This window comes from Peromyscus californicus, unplaced genomic scaffold (assembly GCF_007827085.1).
Source record: "Peromyscus californicus insignis strain IS unplaced genomic scaffold, ASM782708v3 Scaffold_19__1_contigs__length_69161282, whole genome shotgun sequence".
Classification (NCBI taxonomy): domain Eukaryota; kingdom Metazoa; phylum Chordata; class Mammalia; order Rodentia; family Cricetidae; genus Peromyscus; species Peromyscus californicus.
This window is the reverse complement of record NW_026294491.1, coordinates 3268670-3286322: the sequence shown is the minus strand read 5'-3', so window position 1 is coordinate 3286322 and position 17653 is coordinate 3268670. Positions and strand designations below refer to the sequence as shown.

The 17653-nt window shown below is 50.2% G+C and overlaps 1 protein-coding gene across 1 annotated transcript; it reads left to right on the top strand.

Moving 5' to 3' along the window:
• The first annotated feature begins 7734 nt into the window (after nt 1-7734).
• Nucleotides 7735-11611, top strand: LOC128114366 (HLA class II histocompatibility antigen, DO alpha chain). Its single transcript, XM_052744299.1, is given in 7 exon segments — nt 7735-8069; nt 9748-9872; nt 9874-9997; nt 10210-10448; nt 10450-10492; nt 10583-10693; nt 11349-11611. Coding segments are annotated over 7 exon segments (753 nt in total). The 5' UTR covers nt 7735-7987; the 3' UTR covers nt 11378-11611.
• The last annotated feature ends 6042 nt before the right edge of the window (nt 11612-17653 follow it).

Here is a 17653-nt window from a genome sequence, read left to right as displayed (position 1 = left end):
AAGACAGGTTTGTCACAGGACAACATGGGGGGGGTGACAAGAACAAAAATACACACCCACATACACACACATACACACATACACACACACACACACACACACACACACACACACACACACACACACACACCCTGCTGCTGCCTCCTGCACAGAACTTCCTATGGGCATCTGGATACTTCCTGAGTCTCTATATAGTCCCTCAGACTCAGGTTTTCTTTGGACTTTTATAATTTTCCATGGAGTGTGAAGGGAGGAGGCTGGGACCTCTCCTAGCTTATAGCCTTATGACGAGAAGCCTGCCTCTGCCTCTCGAACACTGGAATCAAAGCCATGCACCTCCAAGCCTGACTAGAAGCCCCTTCTTAATGATTTTTATCTGTAGAGGTTAGCACATACCTTGGTATTTAGAAATTCCTCTGTAGCTGGAGTTTTCCTGCCTGGCCCACAGTCAGGACAAATCTCTGTCACCCGCCAGTCCCACAGCCACTCAGACCCGACCAAGTAAACACAGAGACTTATATTGGTTACAAACTGTATGGCCGTGGCAGGCTTCTTGCTAACTGTTCTTACAGCTTAAATTAATCCATTTCTATTAATCTATACCTTGCCACATGGCTCGTGGCTTACCGGTACTTTACATCTTCCTTGTCCTGATGGCGGCTGGCAGTGTCTCTTTGTTCCCAGCTTCCTGTTCTCTCAATTTTCCTGTTAGTCCCGCCTATACTTCCTGCCTGGCCACTGCCAATCAGTGATTTATTCATTGACCAATCAGCAACACATTTGACATACAGACCATCCCACAGCACCTCCCCTTTTCTTTTCTTAAAAAGGAAGGTTTTAACCTTTACACATCTCCAAAGTCAGCTTGGTATATTTAGGAATTTGGGCGTAGCTTCTCTTACTACTTCCTGCTGGAGGGGGGCGCTGTATCTTCTGGGGAAACAAAGAAAATTTTAGGATCATGGAATAGTCCGTGAGGCTGTATCATCTGAGCCAGTTGCCTTGAAACGGTTCTGGATGTTGGATCATCTGGGCCATGGTGTCATCGGAGACCTTTCAGGTGGTCTTGGCTGGTCAAACCTGATGTGTCTTAATCTGGAACAAATCCATAGCCTCTTGCTTTCTGTGGAAACAAAAGAGACTCTTTTCCAAAGCAACATATCCTTACATCCAAATTTTGAAGTCAAAGTATCTTTAAAATATACATACTGGTTTAACTCAGCTTCCTTTACAATCAAATATCTCTCTGTAGTTAAGAATCCCAAAGACAACACAATCCAGACTCTCTGTGTAATAGTCATCTCTACGTGGCTTATTTTTTATATTAATTTTACTGTCTCTTTAAAGACTTTATTTTTTTTAAAACCATGTATTTGTTTCTATACTGTATATATCACCTTTTTTTTGTCTCTTTTAAGCCTACGTATATTTTACACACATTTTAAACTATTACATCTGAATCTGTCTTATTATGAATCTGTTGCTTTAAGCTGCAGCAGCTGTGGCTGCTGGCTCCGCCCACCTCAGCTTCCCAACATGGCGTGGTACTTTACCACCACCTCTGGGAGCTATCGTGGGTCTATGCTTTTATCCAAGCAGCATGTAGCTCAGAAACCTCTTTTTTTGTTTTGTACTAGCAAAGGCTAAATCCACAATGCAGCTTAATGTGCCATTTGCAGAGACTTCATTCCCGCCATACTGCAGGTCGAGCGCGCACGCCAGCAACCCGCCAGTAGCTCAAACTGGCAGCTGCCGCTCATTTGAGAGAGACAATTAGGAACTGTTTTTAGCTCCGTTTTAGAATCTTTTTTCTCAGGTTTTAGGTGGAAACTCTTGCCACCACGTTGGACGCCATTTGTAGCTAGAGTTTTCCTGCCTGGCCCACAGTCAGGACAAATCTCTGTCACCCGCCAGTCCCACAGCCACTCAGACCCGACCAAGTAAACACAGAGACTTATATTGGTTACAAACTGTATGGCCGTGGCAGGCTTCTTGCTAACTGTTCTTACAGCTTAAATTAATCCATTTCTATTAATCTATACCTTGCCACGTGGCTTGTGGCTTACCAGTACTTTACATCTTCCTTGTCCTGATGGCGGCTGGCAGTGTCTCTTTTTTCCCAGCTTCCTGTTCTCTCAATTTTCCTGTTAGTCCCGCCTATACTTCCTGCCTGGCCACTGCCAATCAGTGATTTATTCATTGACCAATCAGCAACACATTTGACATACAGACCATCCCACAGCATTCCTCCATAAATATCTGTCGATTCGCTGGAAATATTATTTACTCCAACACTTACTTGTTTAGTTCCTCGCTTGTCAAAGGCTGGGAGCTGGCTACAGACTGTAGGGTGGTAAGATGTCCTGTGGCACCATCATTAGAGCACAGCATGACAATTTTATAACTGTCACCATGGTAGAAAGTGAATCGTTTAAAGCATGAGCAAGGCCACAGTGAAGCCTCGTGGAACACAGGGCTGAGAAACGGGGCCAGGGAGTCAAAGAGAAGGGGGAGGCAGGTCGGATCCCAGACTCCATCCTGAGCCTGAGGTCGATGGTGACTGTGTTTCTCGCTGCAGGTGATGATCTTCCTGAAAAGAACTTGGCCTCGTGAAGATGCCCTGAACTTGTCTCTGCCTCAACTGCTACATACTGCTACTATGTAGCCCTGGCTGTCCTGGAGCTCCGTATGTCCCCTGGCTGGCTTTGAACTCACAGAGGGCTCCGCCCCTCCAAATGAGGACCTTAAAGTCCTCAGCCCTTAGTACGGCTGCCAGGAAACAAAGGCAGCAAGCAGGTGCTGTTGTATTTCTCACTGGCCTGGACGCCCCTCTCTGGGCTGCACAGCTCCAGGTTCCTACATGAACATTTTGCTGCCTCCTTCCAGAGAGTTCCTAAGAACAACTTTTCCTGTTTCTGAGCTGGGAAACTGAGTCTTGCTGGATGGACCAGGTCATTTATGACAAGTCTCTCTTGACAATGCGGCTTCAAGGGACACCATGGCAGCAGTTACCAAGGGTTTTGGCCTCACTTTCGGGGAGGGTTTGAGCATTCGGGTTGGCCCTGGAGAGGGGACAGCAATATACTCGGATGAAGGAGATTCATTTGGATGTAGTTTGAGGGCTGCAGCAGTTGGACTCCCTAAGGGAAGAGATTGGGTCCTTCCTCTAGTCTGCCTGTAATAAAACATCTTTTGGTGAACTTTCGCTTCTTCTAATATATGAGTTAAAATTAAGATGGCATCTCATGGATATTTTCAAATTCGACCATTTTTATTTACAAATAGAAATGGAAATAAGAAAAATCCATGGCCAGGCGGTGGTGCCGCACGCCTTTAATCCCAGCACTTGGGAGGCAGAGGCAGGTGGATCTCTGTGAGTTCGAGGCCAGCCTGGTCTATAAAGCAAGTTCCAGGAAAGGCACAAAGCTACACAGAGAAACTCTGTCTCGAAAAACCAAAAAAAAAAAAAAAAAAAGAAAGAAAAGAAAAATCCATACTCACCTTGTGGATGCTGGGAACCAAACCTGGGTCCTCCACAAGAGCAGCCGGTGCTCTTAACCTCGGGGCCATCTCTTCAGCCCATCTTGATATTTTTTGAGACAGAATCTAGTCTCACATTTATGCAATCTTCCTCAGCCGCCTCAGTGGTGGGATTACAGGTGTGAGCTATGATGCCACTAAGCCGCGCCAGTCTTCATGTGGTCAGAAAAAAAACATGCAGTTGAGCCGGGCGGTGGTGGCACACACCTTAATCCCAGCACTCGGGAGGCAGAGGCAGGCGGATCTCTGTGAGTTCGAGGCCAGCCTGGGCTACAGATTGAGTTCCAGGACAGGCGCCAAAGCTACAGAGAGAAACCCTGTCTCGAAAAACAATAATGGTTTAATTGCTGAAAACAAAGACTTTTAATGTTTTCCTACTGTCTTTCCTCAGCATAGACGTTCCAAATCAGTGAGTCTGTTACAATGTTTACACCCCCCCCCGCCCCCCCCCACATAGGGTGTTACTATGTATCTCTTGCTGGCCTTGAACTCTCTAAGTTGTTAAGGCTGGCCTCAGACTCAGAAATCTGCCTGCTTCTGCCTTCCCAGTGTTGGGGTTAAACGCCATGCCTGGCTAGAATGTTTACTTTTTATTTTAACTTTTGAAACTGTTGCATGGGCCTGTGGAATGGCTCGGTGGCTGCTAAAGCCTGACAACCATGTGATCCTCTGGACTCACGTGGTACAAGTACAAGTTGTCTTCTGACCATAGCTGAGCCCCGGTGTACACATTCTCCCTCCCAAACAAACAAATAAATGTAATGTGATAAAAAAAAAAAGAAAAAGAAAACAAACAAACAAACAAAAACCTACAGCTGCACTTGGGCGGCCTCTCTTGATGAGTTGCCGGGAGATTCCCATCTCAAAACCACTCAGCTTCACTCAGCCATTACTAAACAGAGAAGCCACCGTGGTTACCATGCTTCCCTGAGACTTCCCATCTCTTGTCCTGCCATCCCAGGGCTCCAACCTCACTGGAGGAGAGACTAAGAGGGGGAGGGCCTTTGCGGGGAGGACCTTTATAGGGAGGACCTTTGCAGGGAGGATCTATGCAGGGAGGACTTTTATAGGGAGGATCTATGCAGGGAGGACCTTTGCAGGGAGGATCTATGCGGGGAGGATCTATGCGGGGAGGACCTATGCAGGGAGGACCTTTGCAGGGAGGACCTTTGCAGGGAGGACCTATGCAGGGAGGGCCTTTGCAGGGAGGACCTATGCAGGGAGGACCTTTGCAGGGAGGACCTATGCAGGGAGGACCTTTGCAGGGAGGATCTATGCGGGGAGGACCTATGCAGGGAGGATCTATGCAGGGAGGACCTTTGCAGGGAGGATCTATGCAGGGAGGACCTTTGCAGGGAGGACCTTTGCAGGGAGGATCTATGCGGGGAGGACCTTTGCAAGGAGGATCTATGCAGGGAGGACCTATGCAGGGAGGCTCAATGCAGGGAGGATCTATGCAGGGAGGACCTTTGCAGGGAGGACCTATGCGGGGAGGATCTATGCAGGGAGGACCTTTGCAGGGAGGACCTATGCAGGGAGGATCTTTGCAGGGAGGACCTATGCAGACTGGGTCAAGGCTGAGAGGAGGTTCCCTCATTTGGCAGACATCTCCTGAGAGAACTCTGTGCATCCGGCCTTGTTGTGGACACTGGGGGATAGGAACAAAGGACACGGGTTAGGATCCCATCAGCTAGGGCACTCAGCCCTCTGAGGGCTATGATTCACACCCAGAAGCTGTGGTCAGCTCCCTCAGAGCAGGAACCCCTCATGTCCTGAGGAAAGGGCATTAAAGTGTTTTGTTTTGTTTTACCAGAAGGTAGGGCCACACAGGTTGTTCAAGAACCACCCTGGGCTAATCCCATTCAGTTCTGGATGAAATCCAGGAACTGTATTTGTTAAGTAACCAATGAATTGAATTGATATGAATTTTTTTAAAGATGTGTTTTTATTTTGATATGTATGAGTATTTGCCTGGGTGTATATGCACCACATGTATACAGTGCCCATAGCGGCCAGAAGAGGCATCAGATCCCTGGGAACTGGAATTACAGATGGTTGAGAGCCGCCTTGTGGGTGTTGAGAGCCTGACCCAGATCCTCTGCAAGAGCAGTAGGTGTTCTTAACCACTGAGTCATCTCTCCAGCCTCCGATTTATTTAAATTTTAACTATGCATATGTGTGTGTGTCTGAGTGTGAATGAGAGTACAAGTGCCCACCAAGACTAGAGGCATCGGGTCCCCCTGGAGCCATAGTTGTGGGCTATTGTGAGCTACCTCATGTGGGTGCTGGTATCCAAACTCTGGTCCTTTAGCAGAGCAGGGTATTCTTTTACCCAGTGAACCATTTCCCAGCCTACCTCCATGTACTGGCTGGTTTTGTGTGTCAACTTGACACACACTAAAGTCATCAGAGAGGAAGGAGCCTCAGCTGAAGAAATGCCTCCATGAGATCCAACTGTAAGGCGTTTTCTCAATTAGTCATCAATGGGGGAGGGCCCGGCCCATGGTGGGTGGTGCCATCCCTGGGCTGCTGGTCCTGGGTTCTGTAAGAAAGTAGGCTGAGCAAGCTAGGGGAAGCAAGCTAGTAAGCAGCACCCCTCCATGCGTATTGCATCAGCTCCTGTCTCCAGGACCCTACCCTGTTTGAGTTCCTGTCCAGACTTCCTTCAGTGATGAACAGCAATGCTGAAGTGTAAGCCTAATAAACCCTTTCCTCCCCAACTTGCTTTTTGGTCATGGCGTTTCGTCACAGCAAAAACCCTAAGACACCCCACCTTGTTTTTGAGTGGGGTCTCTCACTGACCTGAAGCTCACCTATTTGGCTGGACTAGCTGGCCAACAAGTTTCATGGCTCTGCCCGTCTCTGCCCTCCCAGGGCTGGGGTTACAAACATGCTCCACCACATCTGGCTTTTCCTGTGTCCTGGGAATCCACACTCAGGGAAGCTCTCTATCCACAAAGCCACCTCCCCAGCCCCAGAAATTTGTATTTGTTACAAACCCCATGGGCGACTCTTTGGAATCAAAGACCCAGGAGATTTCTCAGATGTAGCCAAGCTTGAAAATAGTTTACTTCAGCATCTTTGGCAAATGGCCTTCAGAAGTTTGGTGAGAGTTCTTATGGATAAATAGACAGTTGTCCATTTTTATTTTTTGAGACAAGGTCTCTCTGGGCAGCCCTGGCTGTCCTGGAACACCCTATGTAGACTAGGCTAGCTTCAAACGCATAAGAGATCCACCTGCCTCTGTCTACAGAGTGCTGGGATTAAAGGCGTGTGCCACCATGCCCAACATCTCTCTAATGTCTGTATTGAGTTCTTCTAGTGCCAGCCACTGGAAGAGCCCACCAAGAGACAAAAGCCAGGGGCATGGGCACACCAGTCAGCCTCTGGCCTGTTGTGGAATAGAACATTTGTTTGACTGTATAAAGATGTATTGCTGTTTAACCTTGCCCGCCTAAGGCACCTGACTGGTCTAATAAAAAGCCGAATAGCCAATAGCTCAGCAGAGGAGGAATAGGCAGGGCTGGCTGGCAGAGAGAAAAGGTGAGTCAGCCCGCCAGGGGCCAGACAGACAGACAGGGGCCAGACAGACAGCCAGGGGACAGACAGACAGACAGGAAGGAAGCAGGAAAGCAGCATGGACAGTACATAGATGAGGTAAACGGGCCTTGGGGCTGCACATAGATTAACAGAAATGGGTTATTTAAAGTTTAAAAAAAAAAGCTAGCCAGAAACAAGCCTAAGCTAAGGCCAAGCATTCATAATTATAGTAAGTCTCTTTGTCTTGATTTGGGGGCTGGTGATCCAAAAAAGCCTGCTACACTGACCAGCATGAAAGAGGGTACCTGGGGACCAGAAGGGACAAATGGAGACTACCAGCGCCCTGTGCCTGCCTCACATCAGTTGTAGGAATTGCCTGTAGCTTTCCTTCAGGTGAAGCATCTCCAGCCATTTCACATTTTTTTTTCTTACAGGATAAAATAAAATAATGTTTTTGAGAACAATTTACAGATTTAAAGGGTTTTTATTCTATGGTTTATTTTATCCAATGATTTGCCTAACTTTCTTAGTGCATTTTATTTCATATTTTTACCCCAAATTTGTCCCGACGGACCTACAGGAAAAATCAGGTTCCTTCTATGATGGACCAAATGGAGGCTTTGTCCCAGCACAGCTGTTGGGTGCTCTGAGACCTCCCTGCTCCTTCCTGAAGCCCCTTCTTAAAGGATGAAGTGACAGGTGACCCATGGCCTCCATCCTCCACCTTCTCACCCAGACTCTTGGCTCCTTCACCTAGCAACAGACCCGTTAACTCAGACAACTGCTCTGATTGGTTGCTTACAGCAAGGGTCTTCCCCTAACCTAGAATCTGTTTCTCTTTACCTCCATCTTGCTCGCTCGCTCCCCAAATAGACGTTGTTAGAGCAGCACCCCCCTCCTCAGAGCAATGGTACTCTGTGTGGAGCTGGTCCTGGTTCTCCACACCCTGATAACCTTCCTGAGTCCCCAGGGAGTATGGGCCATCAAGGGTAAGTGGTGGGGACACCTGGGGGGTGGGAGGAGACGTGGGGAGACAGCACAGGGGGAGAGTGCCTCCCACTGTCTCTGGTATGTGGGCAACTCCCTCCACCTGCAGACAAATCCCCGCCACTCTGTCACATCCATTCTGGAACCAGCTACAGGCTGCCGCCAGGGTCTCCTCTGGGCTCCTTTTACATTCAGAGTCCTCCTCATCCCTTCCTCTTTTCTGAGACCCATGCCCTCACCCGCCTCACCTCACGGCACCCTGGCTCCTCGACCACTTCCTGGCTTGCAACATTCAATTCTTGTCCGGCTTCACTGAAGCATTCTCCACTGTGTCTGTACGTGAGCTCCTGACCCGCACACATTCTCCACTGTGTCTGTACGTGAGCTCCTGACCCGCACACATTCTCCACTGTGTCTGTACGTGAGCTCCTGACCCGCACACATTCTCCACTGTGTCTGTACGTGAGCTCCTGACCCGCACACATTCTCCACTGTGTCTGTACGTGAGCTCCTGACCTGCACACATTCTCCACTGTGTCTGTACGTGAGCTCCTGACCCGCACACCGAAGACTGACTTCCTCCATTTTTGACATCATGCTGGGCACATGACAGTCCCTCACATTCAGCTCATAACTGCAGAGCTCTGAAAGGGCGGAGATGAAGCCCCAGATATCCAGGACACTGAGTACTCTGCCATGGGGTGAGATCCATTTGACCGCCACTCTCTGAGATGGAAACTGACACGTGAACTTTGAACTCCTGATTTATTTATTTTACTTATTTATTTTTTAGAGTCAGGATTTCTCTGTGTAGCCCTAGCTGTCCTGGGGCTCACTCTGCAGACCAGGCTGGCCTCGAACTCGGAGATCCACCTGTCTCTGCCTCCCAAGTGCTGAGATTAAAGGCGTGCGCCACCACTGCTTGAACTCCTGACTTAATGTCCAGTGTATCCTACAGTGCTTTGGGCTCTTTTCTCTCCCTTTCCACCTCCATGTGTTTACAAGACAGAATTTCATTGAACTATGTAGCCCAGGCTGGTCTTGAACTTATGATCCTCCTGCCTTTCACCTTCTGAGTGCTGTGGTTGCAGGACTATGTCACCATGCCTGGCTTGTGGGAAAGCTGTCCTTTCCCTCACCCTAGTCTCTGGGCTGTGTGTGAGGACAGTCCTGTTATGCCATAGCAGACCCTTGAAGAGTTGCCGAGAGATGGAGGGGGCGTGGCCAGTACACACATGGATGGAGCGTTCATGCCCCTGTCTGTCCCTGTCCCTTACCCACTCCTACACTGCCTCTCTTTGCCAACAGCTCCCCTTCAGTACCCTCCCCTTAACCATTTCCTTCTAACCCCGATTTTACCATCCGACACACAAGGACCTGACCTCATGGCTGTGGCTACAGTTACAGTAGATGTTGGAGGAACGGAAACCCGAGACATCTTGGGTGGGTACCCCCTTTCCCAGCCTGCTTTGCTAGCTCCACCCATGTGTGTACTGGCCACGCCCCCAGTCCTCTCTCTTCTGTCTTCCATCTCTCTGCAACTCTTCAAGGGTCTGCTACGGCATAACAGGACTGTCCCCCACACACAGCCCAGGACGAGGCCAGGCGGAGACTCAGCAGGTCACATACCTGGATGACACACGATTCTCTTCCCTCCCATCCTGCCCTCACCCAGTACAGCTGACCACATGGGCTCCTATGGACCGGCCTTCTACCAGTCTTACGATGCTTCTGGACAGTTCACACACGAATTCGATGGGGAACAAATTTTCTCTGTGGACCTGAAGAACAGGGAGGTCGTGTGGGCGTCTGCCTGAGTTTGGGGACTTCCTACACTCGGACTTGCAGAGTGGACTGACCAGCATTGCCATGATCGGAGCTCATCTGGACGTCTTGGTGGAACGCTCCAACCGAACCAGAGCCACCAGTGGTACCTGCCCTCCCTCTACCCCTCTAACTAGGCAGGGGAGGGGACTGGACAGGATCCCCCATCCCTCTCCAGTGTCCTCCTGCCACCAGTAGGTACCACCCCAGAGCGCCTCTGCAGGTGGCCACATGGGAGGGAGCGTCCCTTAATCTTGACTCTAATGAGGCCCAGCTGTAAGGGATGGACTTTGGGATTCAGGGTCTCATTCCTCCTAGTGCCTCCCAGGGTGACCGTACTCCCCAAGTCTCGCGTGGAGCTGGGAAAGCCCAACGTCCTCATCTGCATCGTGGAAGATATCTTTCCCCCTGTGATCAGCGTCACTTGGCTGTGCAACAACCAGCCCGTCACTAAGGGAGTGACCCAGACCAGCTTCTACTCCCAGCCTAACCACAGGTTCCGGAAGTTCCACTACCTGACCTTCGTGCCCTCAGCCGAGGACGTGTACGACTGGCAGGGTGGAGCACTGGGGCCTGGACGCACCGCTCCTCCAGCACTGGGGTATGGAGCCCCGTCCTAGCCTGTTCCCGTCCATGTCTCCTCTACTCCAGATCCCTTCCTGTGCCCTCTGACCCTTGCTTCCTCTCCCAGAGCCCCAGGTGCTTACTCCACCACCAGACACCGCAGAGACGCTGGTCTGTGGCCTGGGCCTGGCCGTCGGCTTTGTGGGCTTCCTTCTGGGCGCCGTTCTCATCATCACAGGTACGTGTCTGCCCAGTGTCCGCAGGCGCAGAAGCCGGGGGAGTCTGGGGGTGAAGGGAGGAGGGCATGTGTGTGTGTCGGAGAGGGGAGATCAGAGACTGAGAAAAGCAGTGGTGAGGGAGAGGAGAGGAGGAGGAAAAGGGAAGGGAGGGGAAGGGGGGAAGAGGAGGGGGGAGGGGGAGAGGAGGGGAGGGGAGAGGAGGGGAGGGGAGGGGAGAGGGAGGGGAGGGGGAGAGGAAGGGAGGAAAAGGGGAGGGGAGGGAAGGGGGGAAGAGGAGGGGAGAGGAGGGGAGGGGGAGGGGAGAGGAGGGGGAGGGGAGAGGAAGAGAGGAAAAGGGAGGGGAGGGGAGGGGGGAAGAGGAGGGGAGGGGAGGGAAGAGGAGGGGAGGGGAGGGAAGAGGAGGGGAGGGGAGAGGAGGGAAGAGGAGGGGAGGGGAGGGAAGAGGAGGGAAGGGGAGGGAAGAGGAGAGGGAGGGGGAGAGGAGGGAAGAGGAGGGGAGGGAGGGGAGGGGAGGAGGGAGGGAGGGGAGGGGAGGGAGAGGGGAGGGGAGGGAAGAGGAGGGGAGGGGAGGGAGAGGAAAGGAAAGCAGCGGGTTTGGACAAAGTGGGCAAGTGAGTGTGAACGGCCTTGGCCATCTGTGTCTTGCCACTTTAGGTAACTACTCCTCTAAGAGAAACCCGTGAGAGATGCCCTGTGGATTCCCCGCAAGCTTCTGGAAGCTTCTGCATGCTCAGCTCTAGCCTACTACATTGCTGACCTCTGGGTGGCATCGACCTCTGTTCTACAGGCCCCTCATTTTCTGGCCCCAAACTCCGGGGTAGAACTTGTGGGGCACAGTCTGCGGCCCTCGTACCCAGTGCACCCACAGCTCTGATTCATCCAAACCTCTGGCAGCCGCACTAAATTCTCTTATGGTGTTTGCGTTTGTCCTTTGTTTGGGGGTCTGGGGCAAAAGTTACAGCTGAGGGGATACTGAGCACCACGAGGAGTTCCGGGTGGTGATCACCCAGCATGGCCACGTTCGTGATTGCCAGCCGGGTCCATGCCTTGTGCGGCCCACACCTTGTCAGTGGGGGCGGTTTCTCCAGGGCTTCAGGAAATTCATCTCCCTGGTTCAGACCTCAAGGAAAGGGATACAGAGTATCCGACTATGGCAACTCCTGCCAACGATGACAGCTTTGTAAGGCACTGGGCGAAGAGCGCTCACAGGGATTCCGCTCCTCCAGGAACACCACCTCCCTTTTGGACTTTCAACGGCATTTTGTGAATAACAAACAGCTGCCCAAGACTTAGGATGGCTGCGTCCTTCAGTGGTGTCCATCATATTAGGCAGGAGGACAGCAGAATAGGTCTGCAAGATACTTGGAGGCAGGAGGTCCCAGGATGGAGAGATGGCTCAATGGTTAGAACACTGGCTGCTCTTGCAGAAGACCTGGGTTCAATGCCCAACAACTACCAGCACTTCCCAGATGGTGGCTCACAACCATCTGTAATTCCAGTTCCAGGGGATCCTGTGTCCTCTTCTGCCACCACCACCCCAGGCATCAGGCACATATGGGGTACACAGACATACATGCAGGCAAAACTTTACTAATGCATATCAAATTGAAATAATAATTAAATCTTAAAAGAAAAAAAGACCAAGCTGGGCAGTGGTGGCACATGCCTTTAATCCCAACACTCGGGAGGCAGAGGCAGAGACAGAGGCAGGCAGATCTCTGTGAGGTTGAGACCAACCTGGTCTACAGAGTGAGTTCCAGGACAGGCACCAAAACTACACAGAGAAACCCTGTCTCGAAAAACCAAAAAGAAAAAAGACCAGCTCTCTCCAACCACATGATACAGAAGATTTTAACCATGAACAAATATGAAACACACAAAGAATGTACAGATCACTCATGTCAATCACCAAATGAGTGACACAGATTTGGGGTTTCCAAGCAAATGCCTTAGGAGTCTCTCGGGATCTTCTGGATTAGGGTCTCAGCAGTAGGAAAGTAGTGACAGGAACTCTGTACTTCTTAACACACTCCAGATGACTCTAATGTCACTGTCCCAATCCTAGGCTGACATAGGTGCTACCAGGGGCCATTGGCAGGGCACCCTGAGGTCTGAGTTGGACCAATCCTTCTGGAGAAACTGGGTTTGTGGTTTGCTAAAGCATCCAAGTTGATCAAGATATAAATAGAACCAAAACTCTGGTTTAAACTGTGAGCTTGGTCCTGGGAAGGAAAGGGTTGATGAAGAAAGACTTTGTAGGTGTCCCAGGGGAGAGCAAGTCTACCAGAAAGCGCCGAGGAAGTAGGCAAAGTTGTCTTAAGTCAAAGTTTTTGTTTGCTAGCAACAGCGAGATCTTCTACACCCAAGGAGAAGCTGTTTACCATAAAGGCACAGGGGCGGCACACCAAACCCAGGGCTGGTTTGGTCCTATCTCCTGGGAACAGAGCTGGGACCCGACAAGCCGGCAGAACTCAGCCTATCTTCTTGCTGGGCCACATGGCCCACATGGTAGCCACTGTCCCGGTGCTCAGCCCGCATGGTAGCCACAGCCCTCACCTGTCATTACCACCCACGGGACTAACTCCCAGTCACACTTTCAAATACTTGGAAAATGAATAACTAGCCAAACCTGGGGTGGGCATCCATCCCGGTCCAATCTACTTAGCGCAGGGATAAAACCCCACAGCCCAAACGTACCCATTGGGCTGAGGTGAGGGTTGGGTTGCAGCAAGAGTGGATAGCCTAGCTCTTGGAAGATGGCACAGTTGGTCTTTACCATTGGCCTCCATATTCACTCACTGACTCCCTTTGGGCTCATTTAGAGTTAAACAGTCAGCAGGGACCGCCTCTTCCTGTGGTTCCAGCTCCCCCATCACAGGGTGTTTTCCTCCAGGTAACAAACATCACCTCTCCCACATAATGACAGCACCAACCCCGCTTTCTGTCCTGTCCTCCAGCCAACCCTGCCACTCCCTGCCCCTCACCAGTTTCACTGAGATTTCTGCGATGGCTTCCTCAGAGCCCCTCTGGGCACAGCTTAAAGGTCTAAAAGCTCTACAGGATTTGTGACCAAACCCTTCCATGCTTCCTTTCTTACTGTGGCTTCATCCTTAGAGACAATAACTTCCAACTGTCCTAACAGACTCTGCTGTGATTCGGATGTGGTTTGCCCCCCACCCCACCCCATAGTGTGGAACTTGGTCCTCAGGGTTGGTGATGGTGAGGTAGAGGGGCCTTTAAGACATGAGGTCAAGGGGAGGTTCTTAGGTCACTGGGGACATTGGGAGAGATTGAAGGCGCTCTGGCCAGTGAGTTGTAGTGGGCAGCCTGATCCCGACTCCTCTCCGGCAATGTGCTCTCTCCTCCTCCCACACACTCCCTTCTTCCCCGTCTTCCGGTCCTCACCAGACCCAGGCATTGTGTCCTTGATGCTCCAGAACTATGAACTAAATAAATCTTTGAAAGGATGATAGCATTTTGTTAATGGGAAGCAGACTACAGCAGTTGGAAATGATCTCCTGTCCATACCACATGGGATAGATTACTACATCTTGATGGATTTTCTTTTTGTTTTGAAACAGGGTCCCATTACATAGCCTGGCTGTCCTGGAACTGGCTGTGTAGACCAGGCTGGCCTTGAACTCACAGTGACCTGTCAGCCTCCATTGGGATCAGAGGTACATCAGCACATATCTCAATTCTTTTTTTTTTTTTTTTTTTTGGTTTTTCGAGACAGGGTTTCTCTGTGTAGCTTTGCGCCTCTCCTGGAACTCACTTGGTAGCCCAGGCTGGCCTCGAACTCACAGAGATCCACCTGGCTCTGCTTCCCTAGTGCTGGGATTAAAGGCGTGCGCCACCACCGCCCTGCCATATCTCAATTCTTTAGCTTTAGGTTTTGTGTGTTCTCTTTCTGTTGTGGAATATTACTCTAACTATGTAAAGGTGTTACATTTGTTTCTGTTGTGGAATATTACTTTAACTATTTAAAGGTGTTGCATTTGTTTCTGTTGTGGAATATTACTTTAACTGTTTAAAGGTGTTACATTTGTTTATGTTGTGAAATAGTACTTTAGCTATGAAAAGGTGTTACATTTGTTTCTGTTGTGGAATATTACTTTAACTGTTTAAAGGTGTTACATTTGTTTATGTTGTGAAATAGTACTTTAGCTATGAAAAGGTGTTACATTTGTTTCTGTTGTGGAATATTATTTAAACATGTAAAGATGTGTTACATTTGTTATGTTGCATTTGTTTAATGATGTAAAGATGTGTTGACAGCCTGAGGCACCTGATTGGTCTAATAAAGAGCTGAACGGCCAATAGCTAGGCAGAGAAGGGATGGGCGGGGCTGACGGACAGAGAGGATAAATAGGAGGAGGAGTCCAGGCTGGAGAGAAGAAGAGAGGGAGATGCCAGGGACCAGTCAGCCGGGCCTGAAGGAAGCAGGAAATTAATACACACAGAAGGAAAGAAAGGTAAAAAGCCCTGAGGCAAAACATAGATGAAGAGAAACAGATTAATTTAAAGTAGAGAAGCTGGCTGGGGACAGGCTTGAACTAAGGCCCAGCACTCATAACTAAGATCAAGTCCCCCATGTCTGTGTTTGGGAGCTGGGTAGTAGCCCAAAGAGAAAGCCTGCTACATCTATCTACTACGGCAGGGAGGAGACAGCCATGCCTGGCTTTCACCATCGTCCAGGTTCCCACACTCCCCCTTCCAACATTACCTCGACTTTCAGCAGATTCTTGTGACTCCGGCTGGCTCAGGGCTCACGGTTATGTCACTGCCCACAAGGAGTAAGCCGTAGAGCCAACCGCCAGCTCTGCTCTGGATGATTTTCCATTTCCCCGGGGACTTAGTTCATTTCCTTTTTGTTCGATTTTGGGTGTGCCTGCCGTTAACCAATCAGAATTCAGACACATCAGGTGCCCTCCCAACTTTTGCTCAGGTAAAAACAACTCCCAGAAGTGTGTCTGCTCTTACTAAGTAGTCCTCCCCGGCAAGACAGCCGTCACCCTGGCATCTCCTCAGGGTCTCTCGTTCCTGTCTCCAGTCACCGCCCTTCTATGGGCTGGTGCCTCATTCTGTCGGGTCACGTGCTCCTCGGCTTCAGACAGTGCACGCAAAGGAGGCCAGCTCTGTGTGATGTGGGTGGAGGAACATGGTCTCCTTCCATTCTCACCCTTGGACAGTACCGCGAGCAGTATAAAGGTCAAGGTTGGAAATAATCCCCATGAGAACATCTAAGCCGCGTCTCCAGTCACTCAGCTTCCTGCTGAAAAGCCAAAGGACATTCAGAGTTCTGGAACTCGGCTGTGAGTGTGAGCAGCACTTTCCTCCTGTCTCACATTCACACGGGTGCCCCTCCCTGACGGGGTGAAGATCCTTCTCAAACTGCCATAGCTTTAACCTTAGTTCTAGAAACTCCCCCTAAATAGTCGCTGCTTTAAGCCAGAACTTTCTCTTGTCTGTCTGACTTTGCATAAGCTACTCTGTATGGCAGATTTACCTTCTGCCAAATCCTGCCTGGCGGTCCCCAGACCCAGATTAAATGTCAGTACTGTGAAACCTTCTCCCCGCCCAGGCCCCCATTCTGACTCTCCGTGGAACGTAACACATTGGTGTGTCTGCCTTTCAACACTTTTTGCTCCTCTAGAACAAGGAAGGTCTGTGCCTAGCACTCCCAGCACTTGGCACAGTCTGCTTAACTCTGCTTTACTCATTCCCCTCAGCCTGCTTCCACTGGCCTGCACTGGTTCATCATGCTGACCGGCACAGTCTAGGCCATGTGATGAGTCTCTCACTGGGGATGGAGCCACACTAGGCAATACTCTTCCACTCAGCTCTGTCTTCATTTCTATTTTAAGACAAGGTCTCCCTAAGTTGCTCAGGCTGGCTTTTGCTCACTGTAGCCCAGGCTGGCCTTGAACTTGAAATCTGGCTTCAGCCTCCAGTAGCTGGGGTTCCAGGCTCAGCATGGTGAGTGCTCTTCATATGTAGTGATATTACATCTTATTCATAAAGTCAAGAGTTTGGAAACATCTTTAAGTCTTAGAGCTGTGAGGTCTTCATTGTCGGGTTGTCTCTTGCTCATGGTTATTTAAAGGGTCTGTTTCCCAATTTCCACAAAGTCCTGAGGCCCCCAGAGAAGTCTTTCTTCCTGCCTCTCAGAGCTTATTCCAGGATGCTGATACTTATTCCAAGCAGGGGCGTGCTGTGTCCAAACCTGCATGATTCTTGGCCACTATTCCCTGGACTTGAGGCAGGCAAAGCCTTTGGTGAGCAGTGGTTCCTAGTGCCTGCAAAAAGATGCACCAGCCTCTGCCTCCCTCTCCCCTGGGGCCTCCCCATCTGGCGTGGGTGCTGAGGGGGAGCAGGCTGTTAGGACCCATGATGGGTGATGTTTTTCTGTATGTTGTGAATGTGTTACTCTGATTGATTGATTGATTGATAAATAAAAGGCTGATTGGCCGGTAGCCAGGCAGGAAGTATGGTATAGGCAGGACAAGAGAGAAGAGAATTCTGGGACATAGAAGGCTGAGTGAGGAGACGCTGCCAGCCGCCGCCACCATGAGAAGTAAGATGTAAAGTACCGGTAAGCCACGAGCCACGTGGCAACTTATAGATGAATAGAAATGGGTTAACTCAAGATATAAGAACTAGATAGCAAGAAGCCTGCCACGGCCATACAGTTTATAAGCAATATAAGTCTCTGTGTGTTTACTTGGGTCTGAGCAGCTGCGGCCTGGGTGGGACTGGAGAAAACTCCAGCTACAGACAGCAGTACACTCTGGGTTGGGAGGGTCTCCCTCTCTACGTTGCATTCCAAGGTGCCCTCACCATGTCCTAAACACCACGTTTAGGACAACTGATGTAGTTAGTAGTAAGCAGCCTTTGGAAAATTCAAAGCCAGAAGAGGAAGGAGGGTTTCTGAGGTGACATTGCTGTTGCCTTGTGTC